Source organism: Cynocephalus volans, chromosome 8, assembly GCF_027409185.1.
Source record: "Cynocephalus volans isolate mCynVol1 chromosome 8, mCynVol1.pri, whole genome shotgun sequence".
NCBI lineage: Eukaryota > Metazoa > Chordata > Mammalia > Dermoptera > Cynocephalidae > Cynocephalus > Cynocephalus volans.
Window position 1 is genome coordinate 77,459,980 of NC_084467.1, and position 22,868 is coordinate 77,482,847.

General features: G+C 40.0%; 1 protein-coding gene across 1 annotated transcript in view; it reads left to right on the top strand.

The window, feature by feature from the left end:
- The first annotated feature begins 690 nt into the window (after positions 1 to 690).
- LOC134384197 (uncharacterized) overlaps positions 691 to 22,868 on the top strand; it is a 94,858-nt gene continuing 72,680 nt past the window's right edge. Inside the window, exons 1-4 of the mRNA XM_063105789.1 lie at positions 691 to 736; positions 12,538 to 12,878; positions 13,178 to 13,277; positions 14,250 to 14,378. Of these exons, the coding sequence (XP_062961859.1) occupies positions 691 to 736; positions 12,538 to 12,878; positions 13,178 to 13,277; positions 14,250 to 14,378 (616 nt within the window). The remainder of the gene's footprint in view (positions 737 to 12,537; positions 12,879 to 13,177; positions 13,278 to 14,249; positions 14,379 to 22,868) is intronic.

Sequence of the window (22,868 nt, forward strand, 5' to 3'; positions counted from 1 at the left end):
TAGAATGGTTTGTGCAGGTACTCAAAGTACGTATCACTCTCTCACCATCATAAAGTCAAAAAATCATAAGTCGAACCACAGTAAATCAGGGACCGTCTGTAGTTCCATAGGTTCTCCTCAGTCTCCGTCTGAGGTTCTGTTCATTATTTTTTAATCTATTTTCTCTGTGCTGTTTAGACTGGGTGATTTCTATTGTTCTATGGTCAAGCTCACTGATTCTTTCCTTTGTTCCCTCCATTACATGTTGAGACTGTTGAATGAGTTTAAAATTTTGTTTGTTGTATTTTTCAGTTCTAACCTTTACATTTGGTTGTTCTTAATATCGCCTATTTCTTTGCTGATGCTTTCCATTTTTTCATTTGTTTCAAGTGTGTTCATAATTGTTCATGGAAGCATTTTTGTAATGGTTGCGTTAAAATCCTTGTCAGATAACTCCAACACCTATGCCACATTGGTGTGGTCTTCTGTTTATTGTCTTTTATCGTTCAAATTAAGCATTCATTTCCAGGTTCTTGGTGCTGCTTCATTTCTGCTGAGTGGGGGTGGAAGGTGGGGCTCCCTACTGGGCCTACAGCACAGTGGGAAGAGCTCACGACCTCTGGGAGGAGGTGCAAGTCCTTGGTTCCTGCTCAGCCTCTCTGACAACCCCAGCAAGGGGCAGGAGAGGTGACTCATTCCCTCCAGGGGAGGATGGAAGTCCAGGCTCCCCACTCAGCCTTTGCTGACAAGGGTGCAGGTAGGACCACCATTTTTTCTATGGTATTTGGATAGGGTAGGGGGATAATTTTCTAAAAGTTTTCTGTTTTGCTAGGATGACCCTTTCTTGGTCCTTTGGCTAAAAAAACCAGATTTACCTTGGAGCTTTTTGTTTGTCTGTTTGAACTTTTGGCATTTCCAGGTTGCTGGCTTCTGGGATAAATGTGGCAAAAATAAAGCCCGAGAAACTCACCATCATGTTGTTCCTCAGGTTCCAAGGTCCCTAACTTGTCTGCTTTCTTCTCTCTATCTTTCTGTTTTCTTATGTTTATTTTGTATATAATTTCCAGAGTTTTTAACTGTATCTAGCAGGAGGAATAGCTAGAAGTAGATGTATCCTACTTTTTCCAAAACCAAAAGACAATATATTTTATTTAAATGTTCTCTGTGTTATATATATATTATTTCTCCATAGATCTTCCTGGCCTGATACTATTATGATTTCATTCATTTGAAGACTCCCTTAGAAATGTTTTTCATAACTAACAGATCTCTGTATATTTCTCTGAGAAATTTTCATTTCACCATTAAAATTTTCTTAATCTGCAATGCACATCCAATTGCATTTTTGCTGCAAAACTGTTTCTTTGAAGGTATAGCATCCACAGCCACAAAACCCAATTTCAATGAAGGTGCAAAGGTAGTATATGATCATTCCACATGGGCGAAGGATGAGATTCTACTCGTCATATCTTTCAAAGACTTTTTCCAAATGCATACGACCACAGCCTGATTATTCTCTTAATTTCAGCCTCACCTGAACAGATGTTCCTAGTTGATTTTCTTCTACTTGTGCACTGATAGTCTCATTTATTCTGATTATCATTTTGTGTTTTTATTGAGCATGATCTTCTATTTGCTCATTTTCATTCCCCATTCCTGTTTGAGCACCTCCATCATCTTTCACACAGTTTGCTTTTGATGTCTGAAAAAGCCAATAATACCCACAAATCTGCTGTGGCTCAGATGCTCACTACAAAAGTCTTTTCCTTTTCAGTCCATCTCCTGAAGATATTTTCCTGGCAGGCAATAAAACAACTTTAGAGAAATAATGTCTCATTTACTTCTCTCCACTTAATTTGCTTTTTTAATTTTTTCCCATCTTGGGAATTTGTCTGAAAGAAAAATGTCATTGTTTTGAGCCTGTCTCATGAACTAAACATAACCTTTGACAACATTTCAGTGATACCATGCTCATTTGGAAATTTTACCACAAATATAAAACCTGTTTGGTGCAGGATACTATGCTAACCACTGTTATTTTCACATCTGCAATATTTTGAGACAAAGGATTGTAAAAATCCAAGTAACCTTGTCCCTAGCTGTTCTTTTGGTTAGCAAAGGAGTTTCATGAAACTCAGTAAAAGGTAATATACATTCACACAAGTAAATTAATACTTAAATTGATTTGATGTCTCCACACTATCACTAGTTTTATTTTCTTCAGTCACATAAGAAAGGGTAACATAACAAACAAACATGGAAACATTGGGCCTGCTACATTGCTTTTTTCCTGTTCTTGGCATGAATAGAATTGCTATTGAAACTCTCTTGGCTTCTTATGATGTCATTATAGAAATGCCTTCTCGAAAATCCTTCCCATTTGTCTCTTTCTATGCCTTCTCTGTAGTTAAAACAATTCATTTCAAAATAATTTATAAATTGTTTTGTTTGACACCAGTGACATTTATTACAGGCATCAAGTTCTGCAAAAGATACCCAATTATTTTTATTTAATTCTCTTATCAAATGCTAAGGGCTATGGCAAGAATTCAGAGGTCATGTCACTTAGTATCTCACAGAGAAGAGAACAGTTTTGTTCCCAGTCAGGCGCGCTAACTTGGAAGGCATTGGTCAACAAAAAATCTGCCAGAGAAAAATGAACAGTGGCATTGAACGGAGAAGTTCAAGACAGAGGCCAAAGAATAACCACTGTACAGAGAGTTGATTTGATTTGTCATTTTTTCCTTTTAATTTTAGAAAGTGACTATTTTCTGTTATTTCTTTAAAGGTGTTTGACTTTTTTTTTTAATTGCTATATTACATGGGTAAAACTGGTTCTTTGGTTAAATCTGACTCTTCAACCTTAATTATTACCTAACTGGTATACCATTATACACACAATGGGATTATATTTGAAATGCAGGTAGAAACCATGTTCAGTTTTCCTCCCTGTACTATACACCATAAAGTTTTGATGCAATGCAAATATTTCCCCAAATATTTTTCTTTACTAAAATTATATTTGAAGAATTCATCATAACAGATTGGGGCCTAGAGGACCCTGCATCTGTCTGTTGGCCAATAGGATTCCTTTTCCTTCATCTTTGCCTCTACTCATTTGAGTATATTCAAAACAATAGGGATCAATCTCTGCTTTAGTTTCATTGACTCTACCCCATGTAAGAAAATAACAGTTGTTGGATAAAACTGTAGCATTGCTCTCTCATTAACTTCCACTTTTACTTTGTTTATAACACAAGCTGTAAAATTGGCCATACTGGTGTTTTAGATGTAGTGATACTCAGCTTTGAAGAAGAAAACATTCTGATTTGTATTGACCGACTTCCTGAGTTGAACTATTTTTTTAATTGAACTATTTTAACTCAGTTCCAACATTGATTATTAATACATTATGGATGTTGTGGGGTTACGAAAAAATATATATTAGTTGGGCAGATATGAAACTCTTCACTAGTCCTCACAAATGAGAAAAGGTTCTCAAACTGATAACCAGGAGACTTCTACACTCTGGATTGAGAAATGCGTGAAACAGATGCCACTTGGAATTGTGACAAAGACCACTAAGGAGCGAAGACCCTTACAAAAGTCAGCTGAAGTGCCCTGTTCACATGGATCCCTACCTAGGTGAAGGGATGCCATTGCGTTGTCATGTAAACTGGTCTTTGACGACTACTGAGAATTCTCCACTGTGCCAGTCTCATACTGGCACCTGTTCTCTTGAGCCTTCTCTTCCTGCAGGAAGGGAAAGTAGGAATTATTCATTCTGAGATGCTTAATGCATTCACGCTCAATTCTTCATATACTATTCAAACACTTTGATGTTCATGCCACCTTGAAGACTTTGAAGCTTATTTTTGTGCATTTTCCTGTTTCCTGGCCCATGTATTCTCTTTTCTTCAACCATCTGCCTTTATTTCTCCCACCACATCTATCTATATCTTGCAAAGAAAAGGGACTTTAACATTTTCCCTCACAGTACTCCTTCCCTAGAGTCAGTGCCAACAAATTGCAACCATTGATGGGCCCTGGTGTGCTCAGATGCTTCTGTACATCACCACTAGAAACAGTAAGAGATGACAAGCAACTGCAGATTGAGCATCTAGCGTGGATATATGGTGCTAACATCCACCACTTGGCAAGCTGTGTTCAGGGAGGCTTACTTAGCTCTCATTCTGGGATTATTATGAAAATAAATCTTTTAACATTTGTTTGGGATTAAAAGTGAGGGAATCTAGACTCACATTTTAAAATGCAATCCTGATGAATAATAAATACACTTAGTAAATATACATTAAGGGAGAATTATATTTTCTGCAGCTTGTTGTGTTTCACGGAAGGCATTTTCCACATAACAATGAATTAACAGAACCCAAATATTAGACCGAGATCAGAGTAGTGAGTGGGTGACTTGTACCATCTCCTAGAAATGAAAGAGGCTGAAACACGTGCAGACCAAAATGGAGGGGTGTCTGTAGTGGAGGAAAGAGGGTGGCCTGCAAAACATTCCTGGGGTGTGCTGGAAAGAGAGAACACTGGCTCAGAACAAGCAGCATGAGTTCTATTCCTGGCTTTGCCACCAAACCTCTGCCTTTCAGTTTCCTCTTCTGCAAAAGGAAATTAAATGCCTGTGAGAATCATGAGAACTCATGGACACAGAATTATAGTACACGAAAACTATGTAATTGACCAATGCACTTGACAACTGTGAAAGAAGGGCAGAAATCCTGCAATTTCAAAATCAAGGGAAAATCTAAAAAAATAATTCCATCAAGTTAGCCATAAGAAACTCTGTAAAATTAACTTTCTGCCCCCTTAGCTCCTCCCCTTTCTCTGTGCTCATTTCCACTAGTCCTTCCCTTCCAAACCCCCAGAGGTTGTCAGGAGCTCATGACATCCACCTTCCCTCTGCTTAGTCTTCCCTCATCCACACTCCCCCACCCAGCCTCTTCTGTTGGACAACACCGTCTCCAGCTCACCACATCCATGTTTTATTGTCCTATACCCTCTTTTCTCTGGCCCCCATTCTCTGTCGACACAAGTATGATGAAAACATGGGCTCAGGAGGACAATCTAGGTTCAAACCATAGCTCTTCTGCTTGCCAACTATAAGACTTGGCAAGTGACTTAACCCCTACGTGCTTTTGTCTCCTCATCTGTAATCTGAAGATAATAATAGTACCGGTCTCATAGTACTCTTGTGAGGGTAAATGAGATAACAAAGATAAAGCCTCTAGCATGATGCCTGGCACATAAATAAACACTCATTAAGTGATAGGTATTATTTGAGCTCAAATGTTAATGGATATCAGTTTAATGTCGCCCCTTCAAAGTAACTCTTGATTTTATCAGCAGCCTTAACTTAAAGGAGAGTACAATTGTGTGATTTTTAAATGCCATTACAAGGTGCTGAGGGAGATACCTTAGGGTAGGGGCATGGTTTCCCTTGGGACAGGCTATTCCACCTTTCAGTACAAGATATTCCAACACACCAGACCAAACCTACTTGCTGTGTCCCCACACATTCCCTCCCTCATTTGCATAACAACAGAAAATGCAGAGGCCTGGACCAGAAGACAGAAGTGGAAGGTGGGGATGTTGTTTATTCTGGGGCTTTGCCAAATGATCTGCTCTTTATCCAGAACTGGGTAAACAGAAATACTTTTGCAGAAACAAGTAAACACTGTACTGTGCAGTGATTTCACAAACAACTATTTAATAGTCCATTACCAGCTTTTCCAGACAAGCAATCACTGAACCTCCTTTTTCGTGGAAAGGGCAGTCATTGCTTTGTTTATGGCTTGGTGGAGTGGAGGTGGGGGGAAGGCAGGGAATACAAAGGGGGTGACACTAAAGTTACTTGTCCCTTTTTGAATCTTTCCAGGTAAGCTGTGCCCAGACTCAAGGACACTGTGTTAAGACTGACTCCTGTATTGCCCCTGAAAAGCCCTGGGAATTTTAATTGAAATTACTTCTCAGCACTGGCACTCTGCCTTATTTGCAATTTGTATTATGAAGGACAATGTTAAATAAGAAGGGTGACTTTTTTTGAAATACAGACTCCAAAACTGTAGGTTGGCGACCCTCGCCTCCATACCTAATAAAGACAAGATTTTATTTTTCACTAAAGAACAGTAAACATCTTTGATTATCGATATTCAAAAGCCCACTAAAACAGCACAGCAGGCTGTAGTGGGAAAAGGTCCCCAAAGTGGAAAGCTATTCATGGAAATGGAAACAAGCAGAAGAACAAACAGAAAAATCTCCACGTTTTCATCCTACTGAATTAAAACCACAGTTTCTCACCATCACAAGGCATTTCCTAAAAATTCATGAAACTCTATAAAACAGGAAGTTCACACTTTTACTTATTCAGTATTATTTTTCCTCCTAAATCCTACTTTAGCTTGTTTACTCGCTTAACAGAATAATATTTTTTAAAATTAAAAACTGATAGCCTTAAATAAATACCTTTTCTGCAAAGCATCCCTCTCACCCCCATGGCAGGGATCTTCCCTGTGTAGTTTTCTAAGTTGCTGTCCCAGACTGCTTTGCTTTCCTGTGACTTAACAGCTTTTTTTTTTTTTTTCTGGAAGGTAACCACAGGAAACAGGTGTATCTTTTCAAAAATGCGACCAAGTGAGAAAAAAATGTGATGCTTAGCTAATTGTAAGATACGTGGTATCTTAAGGGGAAATAAATCAAATCCTGCTATTGAATGAAGGCAAGCTCAATAAACCTCCAACTTCTCCATGTAGGAACATGCAAACCCTTCGCTCGGGGCCCAAATACGTGCCACAGATAATATGCCAAGAGAATAATTATTTCCCCGTTATGGGTTACTATGATTATCTATCCCATTATGAATCAAGCCCTTGAAAATCCGAAGGTAAGCAGCAGTTAAACAGCTATAAACAGTGCTTAATGAGAATTTTGAGGAAATATGATGAGATGACAACACTGTGAAACCCACTGCAGAAATGAATCCCTAAGTGTATAAAACGTGGTTTCCTGAACTTCAGACTCTGTGCACGCTCTCTGCTTTCATTTCATCACCGTCTTCCCCACATCCCTCCCTATCCTCCTCCTTTTTTCTCCCTTTCTATGTACATTTCTCCCATCTATTTTTCTCTCTCCCTATTTCCTCTGCTTTTCTTTCTCTCCCCATCTTTGTCTCCTCCACTTTCCTTCTCTCTCTCTCATTTCCACACACGTCTGATTACTTCATTCCCCCAATGACACAATATCACATGGGAATTGGGAGGCGGAATAAAATTCATGATCCTCACTCTCAGAAAAATGCCAAAGCTCTAAGAACCTCTTTGAATTAGTTTCCTTTCATTCCATCTGCCTCGTTTCTCAACTTTTTGTTTTTAACATTTGTTCATTATAAATTTATTGAGTGCTTAATTTTTGCCAGGACATTTAAGCATACAAACCGTAGGTTGGTGGAAAGATTATAAGAAAAAGAGGAAGGTTGCTATACTTTTGCTTTTTCCTCACAAATGTATTTCTTATCTTTTCTTTGCTAAAAATCCAGGACAGAAAGAAGCCAAAGGACAGGAACACGCGTGCGCGCACACACAGGCACACATGCACGCGCGCGCGCACACACGCACGCACGCATGCGCGTGCCTGTGCATGGAGGCCAGGCATATTTGAATTCTCACTTTCCTCCCTTCCCCAGTCCTTGGTTCTATACAGACTTCACCCTGAGACTCAGGGCTCCTCCTAGCCACATTGAAGGGGGGGAAAGGGGAGGAAGACAGTGCCCAGAGGCCAGATTCTTTCCTTCCCAAATCTAAGCACTTTGGGCAAGAAGTGCACATGGTGGTATTCTGACAGATATATATGACCACGTGCTCTGCAAGGTAGATATTATGCTCAGGCACTGAGTTTCAGAGAGGTGACACTTGTCTTAGCAATATGTGACAGATTCTAACCCAGCTGTCTCACTGGAAGGCCCCTGCTCTTTCCACTCTACTTCATTGCTGCCTTCCAGGCCTTGACAAACTCCAATTGATTCTTTAAATTCAGGTTCAATTTCCTTCCTTCTTAAGTGATGCATCACTCTCTTTCCTCAGAGCCCTGTCTCTACCTTCATTATAATACTTATTACATTAATAATCATTATTTACTTCTCTGTCCCCTAGACCATTCACATAGGAAATGCTTGAGGAGTGAGTAACCGTCCTGGTCATCTTTGTAGCCCTCAAGACCCTTCATAGAGTGTTTTACACAGAGGGGTTCAATAACTGTCCAAATGTCACTTACACTACTTCAAATTGAGGGAGCAGATCAAGAGGAAACTGCAAGATATGCAAAGACACCCTGATCATTGATTTGGGGTTGTAAAGTTGATAAATGAGGTAGAAAATGTGTATTGGTCAAACCTGACAAGGAAATCACTAAATCCTCAGGAGAAAGGTAGTGAAGAAATGTTCTCTCATCAGTGGTCCCAGAATAACATCCATCAGTTGGGGTTCTAACATTACACTCGATTAACTGGCCACCTAAAGGCCTACACTCTCAGATTCAGACGCCCCTTACACAGACTTAGAATCTTTCTTAGCTGGTGTTTTAATTCAACTTAAGAAGACAAGTTTAGAAGAAAAGCCCCCCCATCCTTTCACCCTTAACAGAAGTTTGAGCAGATCTTTAAATCAATCTCTCTTTAAATTGAATCAACCATAGATAACAAACGTAACAATCACTATAACGTGATATCACTTCTCTTATGGCTTTTGCTTGGATTCCTATTCCTTCCATTCAAATATTTTTTTAAAAAAAAAATTTCAGCACATGGTGATAAACTCTTATTGAAATTACATAATTCTGCCTGAATTTTTTTTATTTTAATTTGGAAGAAAATATCATCGGTCTTATCTGAAATGCTTTTGTGTATGCTACTTTTGTATTTATTTTGGTTTTCTGGCACAGAAGATTGAAAATGCAATTTTATAGGGCTGCAAATAAAGAAATAGATTTAATAAGCTAATTGATTTAGAGTGGTGGGGAAATATAGTATTCTGGTTAACTCAATGTTCTAATTAACTGATGTACCCTACTTATTAAAAATAAGAGGCTGATTTTCAAAAACTTGGTACAACACACCACAAGACTTAACATATGATTTTGTTTGTCTTAATTTCATTGGGGCATTGAGTTCTTAGAGAGTCATCATAACATTACAAATCATCATTACAAATTCTTATTAAACAGTATTACCAAGATAGAAGTTGTGAAACTCTAGCCATCATCCATGAACAGAGGTGCACAGATGATTTCAATGGCCCAAGTCTTACCTGGGTCCTAGGCAAAGCTGTGAACAGATGGTTCATTTCAGCACCTCCATCCCACCCTCATCAATGTCTCGGTTCTTCTTTCTCCTTCCCTCCTCCCATTTCCTGTCCCCATTCTATCCGCCAAATTCCTCTAACCTGTATTACATTCCAGCTAATCACTGCTGAAGGACTATGTAATAACGAATATATTGGTTAATAAGGGATGAAGATGAGATTACCATGATCCCAGGAATGTTTGTATTCTCACTGAAGCTGCTTAAACAGCTGCCCTTCAAACTAAAAGGAGAAATGACTGATCCTTAACTTAATACAAAAATTTACTTAATCGTCTGACTGCTGGCTTTGCAGTTGAACCTCCCAGCACTCCCTGGCGCAAACCTTCAGCCAGCGTTCATTCTATTCCACGCCTCCTTGCCATTCATAAGCTTTTCCTTCTACCTGATAAACCCCCCTTGCGTCTGCCCACCCCATCCCACCAGCACCTCGTCATCTTGGTAACTTGCCCTTCGAAGCAGGGCTCAAAGAATCACTGCATGGAGAAGCTTTCCCAGACCCCCTGGTCTGCATTAGACGCCCCCGCTCTGCTTTCCCCCAGCAGTGCTCTATGCACACACTAGTACACTTCCTATTTCATAGGATCGTTATTGTATGAGACTTCCTGTTTTCCCCACTAGCTAGGCTGTAATCTCCTTAGCAGCCTTTTCAGTCTTCATGTTTTCAACATCTAGCAAATTACCCAGGACTCACAGCTCATTAAAAGTGAACAAGTGAAAGATTGCAATGGATAAAGGAGATTTGGAATACCACCGTTTCATGAAGGATAAAATGTAAAGAATACTGGAAACACTAACAAAGTGTTATCATCCCTGACTATAGAATATAGGACTTGGTATGTACGGAGACTATATAGCATTATAACATTTCTTGGGCTTTTTATCGTTGTTGCTTTAAAAATCTCTGATACTTGGGGCCGAGCCCGTGGTGCACTTGGTAGAGTGCTGCGCTGGGAGCGCAGCAACGCTCCCGCCGCGGGTTCGGATCCTATGACCGGTGCACTCACTGGCTGAGTGCCGGTCACGGAAAAAAAAAAAAAAAAAAAAAAAAATCTCTGATACTAGCCGATTAACTTTTCATTTGTTCCTCTCTCACTAAAGTAGAGCACAAAACAATCCCGTTTGTTTAGGCTTCTCAATTGTCTGAGTAGCAGATAAATAGGCTTACTACTTTTGTGTGTGCTTTTATGCACTTTAATCAATATATTTCCCAGTTTGAACAAGACAATAAATTAATTCCTGTCTTTTTAAAACTAGTTTCCACTTACTCAAAGATGTCACTACACAACTTGGAGGCAGCTTTGAATAGCGAAAAAAAAAAAAAAAAAAAAAGATTCTTTGGTCCAGAAGTCAGTAAACCTGTAAGTTTTAGTCCTGGCTCTGCCTTTGGCTCAGTCTGCAACCTTGGAAAAATTACATAACATTTATGGGCCTCAGTTTCCTCATCTATAAAACATAGGAATTGGACCAGGTGATTTTTAAGAGCCCTGTCAGTTTTAAAATTCTATTATTATATAAATCTTTAATTCTAACACAGAGCATGTGGACTCTGAAAAGTACTAGAAATAATGATATTGTACTGTCACACAATGAAGATAATCTCCATCACATGCAATTCTATTTAAAATTCACAGCAAAGTCAAATTCGCACGCACTCTCTGAGTGGCCAAGAGTAATAAAACAAGTATGTGGAAGGAGCAGAAAGCAGGCAGAGGGAAGCCATGCACTCTGTGAAACAGCACACAGCCTAAATGTATTTTCACTCACTGATGTATTTTAAATTTGTGACTATGAATATACCACAGTGAACAGCTTGAAGTTCTTTGGAACAAACATCATCTTTTCTAAGGTCACTCCTGAAGGAACTGCAATAATAACGTTTGGCATATGTAGATAGAGTGCTTTGCAGACTGGAGCGTGGAGAATTATGCTCTGCATGTTCCAGAAAAGATGATCCATGATTCAGGTGAAAAAAAATGTCAGGTACATTTTTGACAGTGGCAGCAAACCCAAACAGTGTAACCAAACAATCAATATGGACGCCCTCATTAAAATCCCCGAGTAGCTGCGAGTTTGATTTTCAGCAGGGTCTGGACAGGAATAATGGATTTGGTGGCCTGGAGGAACATTAGAGGTTTTAATAAAAGGAACTTAAAATTACCAGCATTGGCCCTGGTTCCAAGGAAGCCCTGGCTCGGTGTCCTTAACAACACAGGATGAACCCAATTCCTTGTCCCTCAGATTCTTGCTATTCAGTTTAAAATGCCATTTTACATACAGCCTGATAATTTCTTCTCAAAAATAAACCATAAAAATTGCTTTAAAATCCCTGATCAATGTTTTCAGTTCACATAGATATTAAACCGAATTTCCTAAAGCCTGAAAAGCTAATTATGCATTCAATTAGAGTTTCTTAATAAAGATTAAAACTCTGAAGTCTATTACAAGCCCATATTTAATTCAACTGCCATTTTATCCACGCCATGGAAGTGTAAGTGGTAACAATGAATATAAATTATAATACATGCCATTGAAAGAATGCTATTTGTCCAAGTACGTTACTATAAAGAATTAAATTTTGCTATCAGTTCCATGATCTAGTTAAAATTGGTATTCTTTATTTGGGCTTTCAATGTAGTCCAATTTCCTACTTTGAAAAACAAATTCCAGGGAATAAAGAAAAGAGATTAATTTATCATTAAGACTCTGCTTAATTGAAGTCAATTCCGAACAAACTTGAATTCAATTTCTGCTCATTAAATTGAATGTGCTCTGCGTTCCTCTCTGCATTGCTTTGAGCAAGCAGCTGAGAACAAGGGACTAACATCAAAATTATTAAATTGAGGAGATTTTATTTGGTCTTCACATGCCAGAGCCGCTTTGATGAGGAGCTGTTTTGGCACTGAAAGGAAAGAAGAGCAGCTGGAGGAAAAATCAAATGAAACTAAGCCTTGGAAAATTGAAGAAAACGCAAGCTTAATAATATTTAATAATTAAATTTCCACAAACAATAGCGGCAAATGAAGTAATCTGCAAAGTCTGTGAACTCATTTGCATAATTGATGCCGGTCCCCTGTAAATGAATAATGAAGATAATAAAAGATGTTGCTAAAAATGGGCACAATAACAGCAAATTTCATCAAGCCGCGCTCTCTGATTAATCTGCTCTTGCAAATCAGCAGCGAGAGGGGAGCTCGTGATTAACCGCGCCGAGGACGGCAGCAGGCGGCGGCGCTGCCCTTTCTCTGCGTGTCTCTGGGCGCGTCCCGCCCGCTCCCCGCGCCGCCCGCGCTTCTCTCGCCGCAGCTGCCGCTGGGCTGCCGCGGGCGCCGCTCAGCCGGGGCGCCCCTCGGCCCGGCCCGCCCGCGCCCCGCAGCGAGGGGGTCGCTCCCTAACGCCTCGGCCGCCGCCTGCTGCCCTGCCCGGGCCGCGCGCGGGGCGACGGCCACTCAGGTCCCCTGGTCCCCTAGATCTCCAACCCGGGGCTTCCCGCCAGCGCCTGCGTGCCTGGAGGAGACCCAGGGTGCGCCGTGGGCACGGGCTGACTGCCTTGACGCGGGATAAACTGAGACACCATTAGCTAGGCGGCTGGGGAAGGTGGGGGGGGGGGGTGACTCGAATGCCAGTCGGCTGCGTGTCCCCGCGCTTAGATGGGTTTGGGGGTCTGGGCACTGGGGAGAAGGTGAGAGGTGCCGGGGAGGCCCACGCGGGGAATGGCGCTGTGAAAGAGCAGGCCCTCCTCCTGCTGTCTCCCCAGCACGCACAGAAAGAACGGGCCTTGAAAGGGATGACTTTATTATGCACTTTTAAATGACTATTCAGAAAAGAACAGGAGGCAAAATAAAAATGCTTCCCACCCACCAATTCCCTTCCCTCGAGGAAAAAAAGAAAGAAAGAGAAGGCAACCCACAAAAGCACAAAGGTAAGCTGGGCATTTCAGATTTTGTGGGCCTTTTTTTTTTTTTTTTTTAACCCAACTCAAAATAACATTTTCCAGTTTGCGACTTACATTTTCGAGTATGTTTTTCTCAGGGCTAACCCAAGGGGCTAATAAAATCTCTGAAAGCTGTTATGCCCAAATACATTTTGTGCGGGAGCTCGTGAAAGCAACTTTGCTGAGTGCAAACCTCGGACGATGAAACTGAAAATACTTCCAAAATCACGGTATCCTCTTCCAATCCAGGCGCCGCACTTTTCCAGCTCTGTAGGATAAAGTTGTCTCAGGAAAATAAAACTGTTGATAAACCATGGTTGCAGACTGTTACTTATTTTACAGCCCTCAGTTTGCAATCGATCATAGCCTGAGCCTAACAGGACTGACTGGGGCTTTTCATTTGTTTATAGTATGTGTAATGTTTTATGCCTTCAATACACCATGTCAGCTATGCAAAATAATGCATTATTTTTGTTCACATCCTTGATCCACCTCCAGAGTGGTCTTTGTTTAGAATAAACGTTGTGATTATTTCCCTTTATTACAGAAGGGAAACTAAAATCCTAGACATCTGAGTTGGAAAAAGCAGAGAAATGTTTACTTCATTTGCAAAGTGTAATTGAATCTATTTAACTTGACCAGCGATAAGCCAATCTAATGAACTGTGAGCTTGCTCCTGTGTCAAAAAAAAAAGACAATGTACTACCCTGAGCCCCAAATTCCATCTTTCTCACTGCCATGTCATCTAATAAGCCTGTAATTCCCTTGTTTTTGCCAAGCAAATGGCTCATATGATGCAATTAGTGTTCTGGTACACCAATTATAAACTTCCCTGACTCTTTTGTATGAGTACAAAGAAATCCTAGAACCACGAAATTCTGAGCCAGAGGGAACCTCCTCACTTTATGGGGGAAGAGTCAGAAACTGAGTGAAGCTGAGTCACTGCCCACTCTCCCATAGGCAATGCCACCACGCTCCAGATCTCCCTACTCCCAGACGGATGGTCTCACACCACCTCCAGCTTCTTGGGGAGATCAAAGGAAGAAAACTGGAAAAGGACTCAACTGCAACATTTCAGGAAAATTAATGGTATGTGGGAAGGGGTAGGAATGATAAATCTGGGTGATAAAACAAGTTTGAAAGAATTAGGAGCCAGATGGTAATAGAGCAGCCAGGGAAAGGCAGAGGTTGTATAGAAAAATAATCTGGCAAAGATGGACTGTGGAGACAAAGTAAGTGGTTTTTAAGACCTCAAACATGGGGTCAAAATTACATCAAGAGAAGAAAGGAAAAGTCCTTGGGAGTGTTTGTAGGAAGACAAAAGGAAAGTAAGTATATCCTTATGCTTAACAGCCTGTGAGAGATTTGGTGTCCAAAAGATTCTTGCTGTGAGATGCATCTGAGGGAAGGAGGATCACAAAGTGCCCCATGAGAATGAGCTAGTAGAAGGGCTGAGAGACACAAGGAATGGCTGCAGTCTAGGTGAACTGTAGGCAGTTGTGAGAGTTTCACCCCGGAAGCATGATGAGAATGCCAGGCCTGACCTTCATTTACTCGGAGATGGAGTGTCCTAAAACCAGTCAGAACTTAGATGCAGGAGTACGCTGCCCAGTGTCACCCAGCGGCTCCATGCCAGCTGGAGGAAGTTCAGGCTTTCTCATCACCCATCTAGTGTATGCCATGGTGCATGCCACTTTCCAGGTTAGGTTGTGGAATTGTTCTTTTAAGAAGGGCTCTGAAGAGGTGCCCTCAGAGGTTAGTTGGTTCCCATTTCGAATCCCCCTAATGTATAAAATAAGTATTCCTCAGCTTATTAGCTTTCATGAAAGTAATGAACGATCTTCATTGTCGCTTGGAAAATCCACATTTTTTAAATGTCTAGGCTACCCAAATATAATAAAAATAAATTTTATTTCAATTGATCAATCTTGAAAGCTAATTGAACAGTCATACTTCATTCTAATTATTCCTGGCTACCATTGAAGTGATGGAGAAGTAGGCAAGGTATTACAGCCAATTCCTTGGGTTTTTTTCCTCTCTGTTTTTTGGCAGTTGGGTGGTAACGGGATCTGAACCCTTGACCTTGGTGTTATCAACACCAAGCTCTCACCAACTGAGCTAATCCGACAGCCCATTTTGTCTTCTTTTGTTTTGTTTTTAAGTAAAATTGACCAATTGGGGCAAGGCCTAATGTTCTGAGTAGGCAAACTCTGAAACAATGTTTCTGAAACCCTGGATTCTGGGATGCTGTTACTCTTCTTCGTCAGCTGCAAAAGCTTATATCCTTGTGAGGCCTGGAATCTAGCTGAATTCCATATGGGAAGAAGATGTGATGCTCTGGTGTTCTAGATCCTCTAGTTAACTGATGGTGACCACAAACATCATAAACCACTACCTGCTTCATAACAACTTCAAAGGTTGTTAAAGAAGAGTTAGATGCCAGCTCTCCTTACATAGAGCAGCAGGCAGAAATTATTGGTAATCTGGCAAATGAAAATATTCATACCCTAAGATATTTACTGTCTGTTTATAGACTGAATTTGCATGCAATTGAGAATTATTTCCTCACAAGAAATTTATCTCTAATGAGTAATGGTGTCTTTGTTGTGAGCCCATGGTCCAAATAGCAAGTTTCCCCTCAGTAGTAATTATCTACAACTATTATGTTTTCCCATTCAATTAAACTTTTCTTACAGAAACAGAAATTTTTATTAAAATACTCAAAATTATTGAGAAATTAGCAATAAACTAAAGGTGGCAATATTTACGTATGATACCCATAAGCCATTTAAAACATAATTGATGGGTATATAGACATTTTAAACAATTAGGTATTTTCCCTCACTGGTTATTAATTCTTTTTCATGATAGTTTTTTTGTCTGTGCTCCTCTCAAGCTAAAGCACAAATTATTTATCTTTCCTCGTTTGTTCAGGATTTTCCAGAATTTATGTACCACCACCTAAAATCAAGTGTCGAAACTCCTGCATCTGCCCGATTTTACTCTACCTTTCTCTCCAGCTGGAAAGCTGTTTAAGGAAAAGGAATTAAACGAAAAGCCTGCAATTCTAAATTCCTTAATCCCACTCTTTTCCTATCTCGCCATATTCAATTCAGTCAATATGTACTGAGCACCCACCATGTGACAGACAATGAGGAAACAGATGAATAAACATGGTACCTGCCCTCCAGGAGCTTGCAGCCACCTGGGGTCCCTACATGTACCCAATAATGTTTATGTAATGTAGCAAGTGCTAAAAGCACTTAGCTGAGCCTTAAAACTCTGGGATGTTTTCATAAGAAGATGAAAAAAATGGGGAAAATTGTGTGGTAGCTTAATTTATGACCTCCCTGTTAACTTCATGATGGCTTTTTTCCAACCACAGATCCCATCCTATAATTCCCTACCTCCAACAGGTACTAGAAGGCTCACTTATGAATAGTTCTAGCAGGCTATTGGCAATCACAGATTTAATTCTATAAAATGCACCTTGTCATACAGCTTCAGTTTGAAAAAACATCCCAGGCATACCTTGTTCAGTATTGTCCCATACAATGTTGATTTGTTAGGTTGCTGTATATATTGAGAATATTTTAAATATGTGTATATGTATACTTAAATATACACATGTTTCACTATGGATATTAAATTACAAGTTTTATGGTGGTTTGAGATATCATTAAGAAAGTGGTGGAAGAAACCAAATATAAAAATTATCAGGCAAGTAGGAATTGGTGGAAGTTCTTGGACTTTGTGAATGGCATTATGAACATCATTGTAGCCTGAGAGGACTGAACAAGAAACATATGACCAGTAGTTGCAAGAAACTCTGGCTAGAGTGTGTCATAATTTCTGGGGATGTGAAGAGAATGTAAAAGTGACTGCCAAAGCAGAGTGCCAGGAACCTATACCTGCAAAGACAATACTCTAACAAACCTGTGGATCTATCCCTGCTAAAAATGGCTTAACCAAATAGGGATTTGTTTTTCTCTTAAGGGGAGGCAGGCCAGGGTTAGTTCAGTGGCCCCCAAATTCCATCAGAGACCCAATTTCCTCTGTCTTTCCTGACTGACATCCTTAGCATGTGGCTTGTTTCTCTTATGGTCACAAGATGGCCGCTTTATCTGCATGCTTTTTTCCCCTTGCATTCTAAACAGGAAGAAGAAGGAAAGGCAAAAGGTGTGTATGATCTCAGTTTTCCCTGTGTATAGGGAAATAATAGCTTGCCCAGGGCTTCACCTGGTAGAGCGCTACATATAAATCACTGGGTGAAACTAGATCATACCACCTTATCTGTAAAAGAATCTGGGGAAGTGAGGAATTTTAACTGGGCACATAGCCATCCCAAACAAATCTAGGTTCACTCAGAAGGGAAAAAAGGAGCATCAGATATTGGTAAAGAACCAGTAATGATTTAGTTAGTGTTTCCAATTCTCAAAAGTATCCCCCCAGACAAACTAATGCATGCAACTACCTTGTGTTTAAATCCAATGTAGCACTGTTGTAAAATAAAGAAGTCAAATAATTTTCATATCTTCATATCTCAGTACACTTTTCTTGTGTCTAGAGGTAACATTTTCGTAAATGTATCAAGTGGCCTGACTATTTTCAGAGGCTTGTCAAGACAACCAGTATTATCATAACTAAATACATGCATATTTATATACATATATTTATATATTATATATGTTTCATCTTCCCTCTGGATCTTAATCTCACATTATGTTACATTTTTTAAGAGTTTGTATCCATCCTTACTGCTGGAAGTTTATTGGCTGATTTAGAATAAATGAATGAATAACATTAAGTATGCTTTAATATGCAAGACAGGTATGGAAGTAGCCAAGCAACCCCAGGACTGTGAGATGGGTCAGCAAGAGAAGAGTGGAATGGACAATGTACTCGATCACCATATATCCGTCTCATTAAAAAGCATTTATTAAGCATCACATGCACATATCACAGTTGTTAAAATAAAACAAAGAGATGTTTTACTTCAGTCAACTCTTGATTTTATTAATTCCGTTAGCTGTTTTTTAAAACCATTTTTCCACTCAGCAGTACTTCAACCAGAGCGGAGAGTTGAGGGGGTGATAAACTTCAAACCAGTCAACCTAATTATGTTATTAGCTATAGTCAAAGGTTTGCTGAGGGAGGAGATTGAAGCTATTTGTAAAATGAGGTTTGTGTTCGTCTGTGGATTTCAATTATCCATACTATTTCTAGTCCCTATTTCCATGGATAATCAAGAGTTGGATGAACCTCAAACTATTGTTTTGGAGCACGATTTGGTTACAATCTGTCAGAAATCATAATTAGCATCAAAAAGTGTGCATTCACCCCTACTTTTGTACAAGGCACCCATTCTAGTTGATAGCAGTGGGGGCATTTGGAAAAAGCAGTGTTATAGTAGCCTCTTACCAGATACACATTTTCTTTGAAAAAGCAAATAATGAGTACATAAGTGCATAACCTTCAACATCATGGGAGGAGAGAATACAAGTATTTTTTCCTGAACAATTAGATTCAGATTCTTAGGATCTGGCTGACAGCATCAGCAGAGGGTATTATCTCAACCAGTTATCCCAAAAGGGAAGTTTGAATGTTCAATTTACACTAATGTGTTGACTGAGGTTTTGCAAATGAGGGACTTTTTTAAAAAAACATCTCATGCTATACTCCACATATATACTCCACCTCTGCTCTCAGCCTTCCTTTGATTGCAAAGACACTCATCTCTGCCAATTACTATGTGACCTTAGTCATGTTACTCATTTTCTGAGCTTCCCTTCCTTCATCTGTAAAATGGGGGCAACAAAATACACTCCATGAGGTTGTTATAAGGAAGAAAAGAAGTCACTTTGGATATAAAATCATTTTGTAGAATGTAATGTGTTTTAATAATATAAGGGATTACTGTTTTGTTAATCTAGGATTAATACTATACCAAGGAATCTTCAATGTTGATGTCATTGAATATTTGAATGACATTGAGCTTTGAATAATTTTGTTGAAGTACCACACAGTCTCAAAGACCAGTCATTGCTGGCCATTTCTTTTTTTTTTTTTTAAGTTTATTTATTAATATTACTTTTTTGTTTTTTTAACATTCTATGATGTTGCAGAGCAGTTGAGGGGTTGGGGAGAGGGGGAAAAAGGAAGGAAATGGGTGGGAGAAGGAGGAAGGAGGAGGGGCGGGGTTGAGGCCTATGGCACCCCCCTCATTCCTGCATGGGAGACCAGGGGTCTTCCAGTGGTGGCTTGGTCATTGCGGGGCTGGGTGCAGATGTCAGAGGGGTGTGGCTGAAGTCCTTCTCCCCTGCACCACCCCAGCTTGGGAGCCTGGGGCACTTTCTGCAGTGGCTTGGTCATCACTGGGCTGGTTGCAGGCATCAGGGGGCATGGCTGAGGCCCGAGGCCCCCACTACCCTGGCTCAGGACAGTCCAGGGTGCTTCCTATGGTGGCTTGGTGGTCATTGCTAGGCTGGTTGTGGGTGTCAGGGGGCATGGCTGAGGCCCCCAGCCCTCCTGCCTCCCTAGCTTGGTAGCCCAGGGGATTTCAGTTCTTCTAAGTTTTATAGGTGTTCTTTGGTGAGAGAGACCTTTACTAGTTAATATCAAACTTTGTCTCTGGTCTGTGGGTATTTTGTTTTTTCTTTCAGTTATGTGTTGGATTATTTGCTGTTCCCACCACTTAAACACTCACTAGAACTAATTTGTTGTCCTTTGCTTTTTCTAAAATGGGGGAACTTCCTGTGGGGACCAGCACTTGAGCTCTGTGGTTGAGCTAAATTGCTGCTTTGCTGCTGATTCCTTGGGGAAGACTTTTTGTGCAGCTCAGGTTTTAATCGTTGACTTTATAGGTGTGTCCGGGACTCCTGGGATCCAGAGTTTAGTGTGGAAACTCTGGTCTGGGCCTCAGACTTTTCAGTAAACTGCACCCTGTGCAGGTCTATATTCCTGACCAATCTCCACTGAGTGGTCCTACACTAATTGGGGGGCAGATCAGCTGTCCTTGCTGTGCCTCAGTGTTCTCCCAGTGGGCCCATCTCCCCCACTGCCCGTGCTCTAAACACTTCCTGTGGGATAGGCTGTATGCTGGTCCCTTGCAGTGACTCATCAGCCTCTGAGTGGCTCCTTTTTTTCAGTTGTTATGGCTCCTCATTCCTGTGTGGGTCCACGGGAACCCTATTAGTAGTCTTGCTGGCCTAGGGGCCACCTAGGCCCTCTTCTCCCCTGCAGCCTCCAGCAACTCCATCTGAAGGGCACAACTGCAGCTTTTGCCAGCTCCTGCTCCATGCACTCAGCAGCTCCAGCCTGGAAGCAGCCAGGATTTGAAATGGTTGGAGTGGTTCTTTGTCTCATCGTAGCTTGTTCCACCTTCATGCACTCCGTAGGTCTCTCCTCTTCTTCCTCTGAGCTCTGGCTGCTCCAGCTTTGATGTTGTTGCTTTTTAATAGCTGTAAATTGGTTGATTTGTGGTAGAGAGTGATGCTGGGTACCATCTATTCTGCCATCTTGAATGGAATTCCTGGCCATTTCCATTGTTGGAAAATTTCTGGTTTTGAAGTGAAAGCCAGGGCAGTATATAATGCACTTCTATATCAGAAGTCATGCTTAGGATAATCCTACTTTGGAAGTAGTCACAAATCATTTTCCAGGATTGCTGAAATAAATGGTCCTCAGCCTTCAGAAAGAAGAGATAAGCAAGTAGACTTAGTCATCATTCACTTATTTAATGTATAGTGATATTAACATCTATGAAATGTGTAAAAAAACCCTTCACATTTTATGTGCATTTTCCCTTTCTAGGAATGCATTAAAATTAAGAAGACATTGCTGAATCAGGTGTGTTAGTCTTCACAATTTGCTACCACCCAAAATCTGGTTGTTATTTTCTCTTTTATAAGCTAAGTCTCAGCTTTGCCCAACTCCAAGGACCCCCAACAATGAAAATGCCATGTAATTCTTGCCTAATATTTTGCCTTAAACCATCCTTTTTTTTCAACTCTTTAGTTGTCAGTTGTCACTATAAATCTCTCAGGTACCCAGTTTTTATATCAAGTGTATATAAATTTTACAAACATAATTCAATGAAAAAGTTTTTTTTAATTATTATTTCTGTGTAAACTTCTGCTAAATTCTTCTAGTGATTTGTAATGGTAGGTTCATGCTAAGTAACATCAGGTATTGTACTAAAGTGTTTTTTAAGTCATGCTTCCAAATATTTATGGATAAAATTTCTAAAATGGGTTCTGATCTGAGAGGGTCTTAGAGAAGAAAAAAGTACCATTAGTACATCTACTGAGCTAATTTAGCCAAGTACATTCCACAACTCTCCAATCAGTATATTAAGCAGATGTGGTCTTTGTCCACCTAGTAAGTTGTGGTAGACCTTTCAACACTCTTCAGTCTTTTTATCACTCAGCTGCCAAGTTCCCCAGGGTAATCATAGACAGCTTGTCAATTTAATTGCAAAGAAACAGGCTTTCTTGTGACCATTCCAATTTTAGCTGCTACTTTAAATTGTACATGATAGTTCTTCCATGCTGTCTGTCCTTTAACGAATATGGACCTCTGCAAGCTTCTTAATGGTGATGGCTGGAAGAGGCAAGACTGAAATTTTGGCTTGCTGATAGAGCCTATAACTTACCTTTTATCAAGTTGCTGCTTTAGAAAAGGAAGCTTTTTCTTGAGGCCTGTATGTTGTCATTACATAGCCAGTGCTAAATTATTTTTTTCTTTTAAATGTTCCACTTTCCACTTTCATGCACATTTTCCTCCTTTCTGGGTGATAGAGGATTCATAGGCCATCTGGATTCTGAAACATCTGGACACTGAATTTCTGCAGAGGAGAACTGGAAGGAAGAGACAATCAGTGGTACAGCCTGTCTCCAAAGAGATTTAAATCAATGATGATATTTTGGTTGTATCACTTTTGGAAAATTAACAAAAAAAGTGAAAGGAAAAAACAGCATGTCACAAAAACCCAGTGTTCCAGGAATACCAAGAATATACAAGAAGGTAGGACTTTTAAGTATGAATATAGGTCAATAACTTAATACATCTCTATACTAGATATCATTTCTAGGATCTCCCTCTATTTTTTAAATTGTGAAATTTGGATTAAATTTATTTAGATACACTTTTAATAGTTGTAGGTTTAGATGGTGTATCACTTGAACATAACATATTTTACTTAAACTGTGTATAATTCAATTCAATAAACTTTTATTAAGCATCTTTTATATGTAAAGTCATAAAACTCATATTGAAAATGTTGATGTATTAGTCCATTTTCTGTTGCTTATAACACAGTACCTGAAATTGGGTAATGTACAAGAAAATAAAATTATTTCTTATAGTTTTGAAGGCTGGGAAGTCCAAGGTTGAGGGGCACATCTGGTAAGGGCCTTCCTCCTGGTGGGGATTTTCTGCAGAGTCCCAAGGTGGCGCAAGTTATCACATGGTGAAGGAGCTAAAGTGTGTGTTAATGTGCTCACTTGGTCTCCTTATAAAGCCACCAGTGTCCCTCCCGTGATAACCCATTCCTCCATTAACCCATTAACCTATTAATCC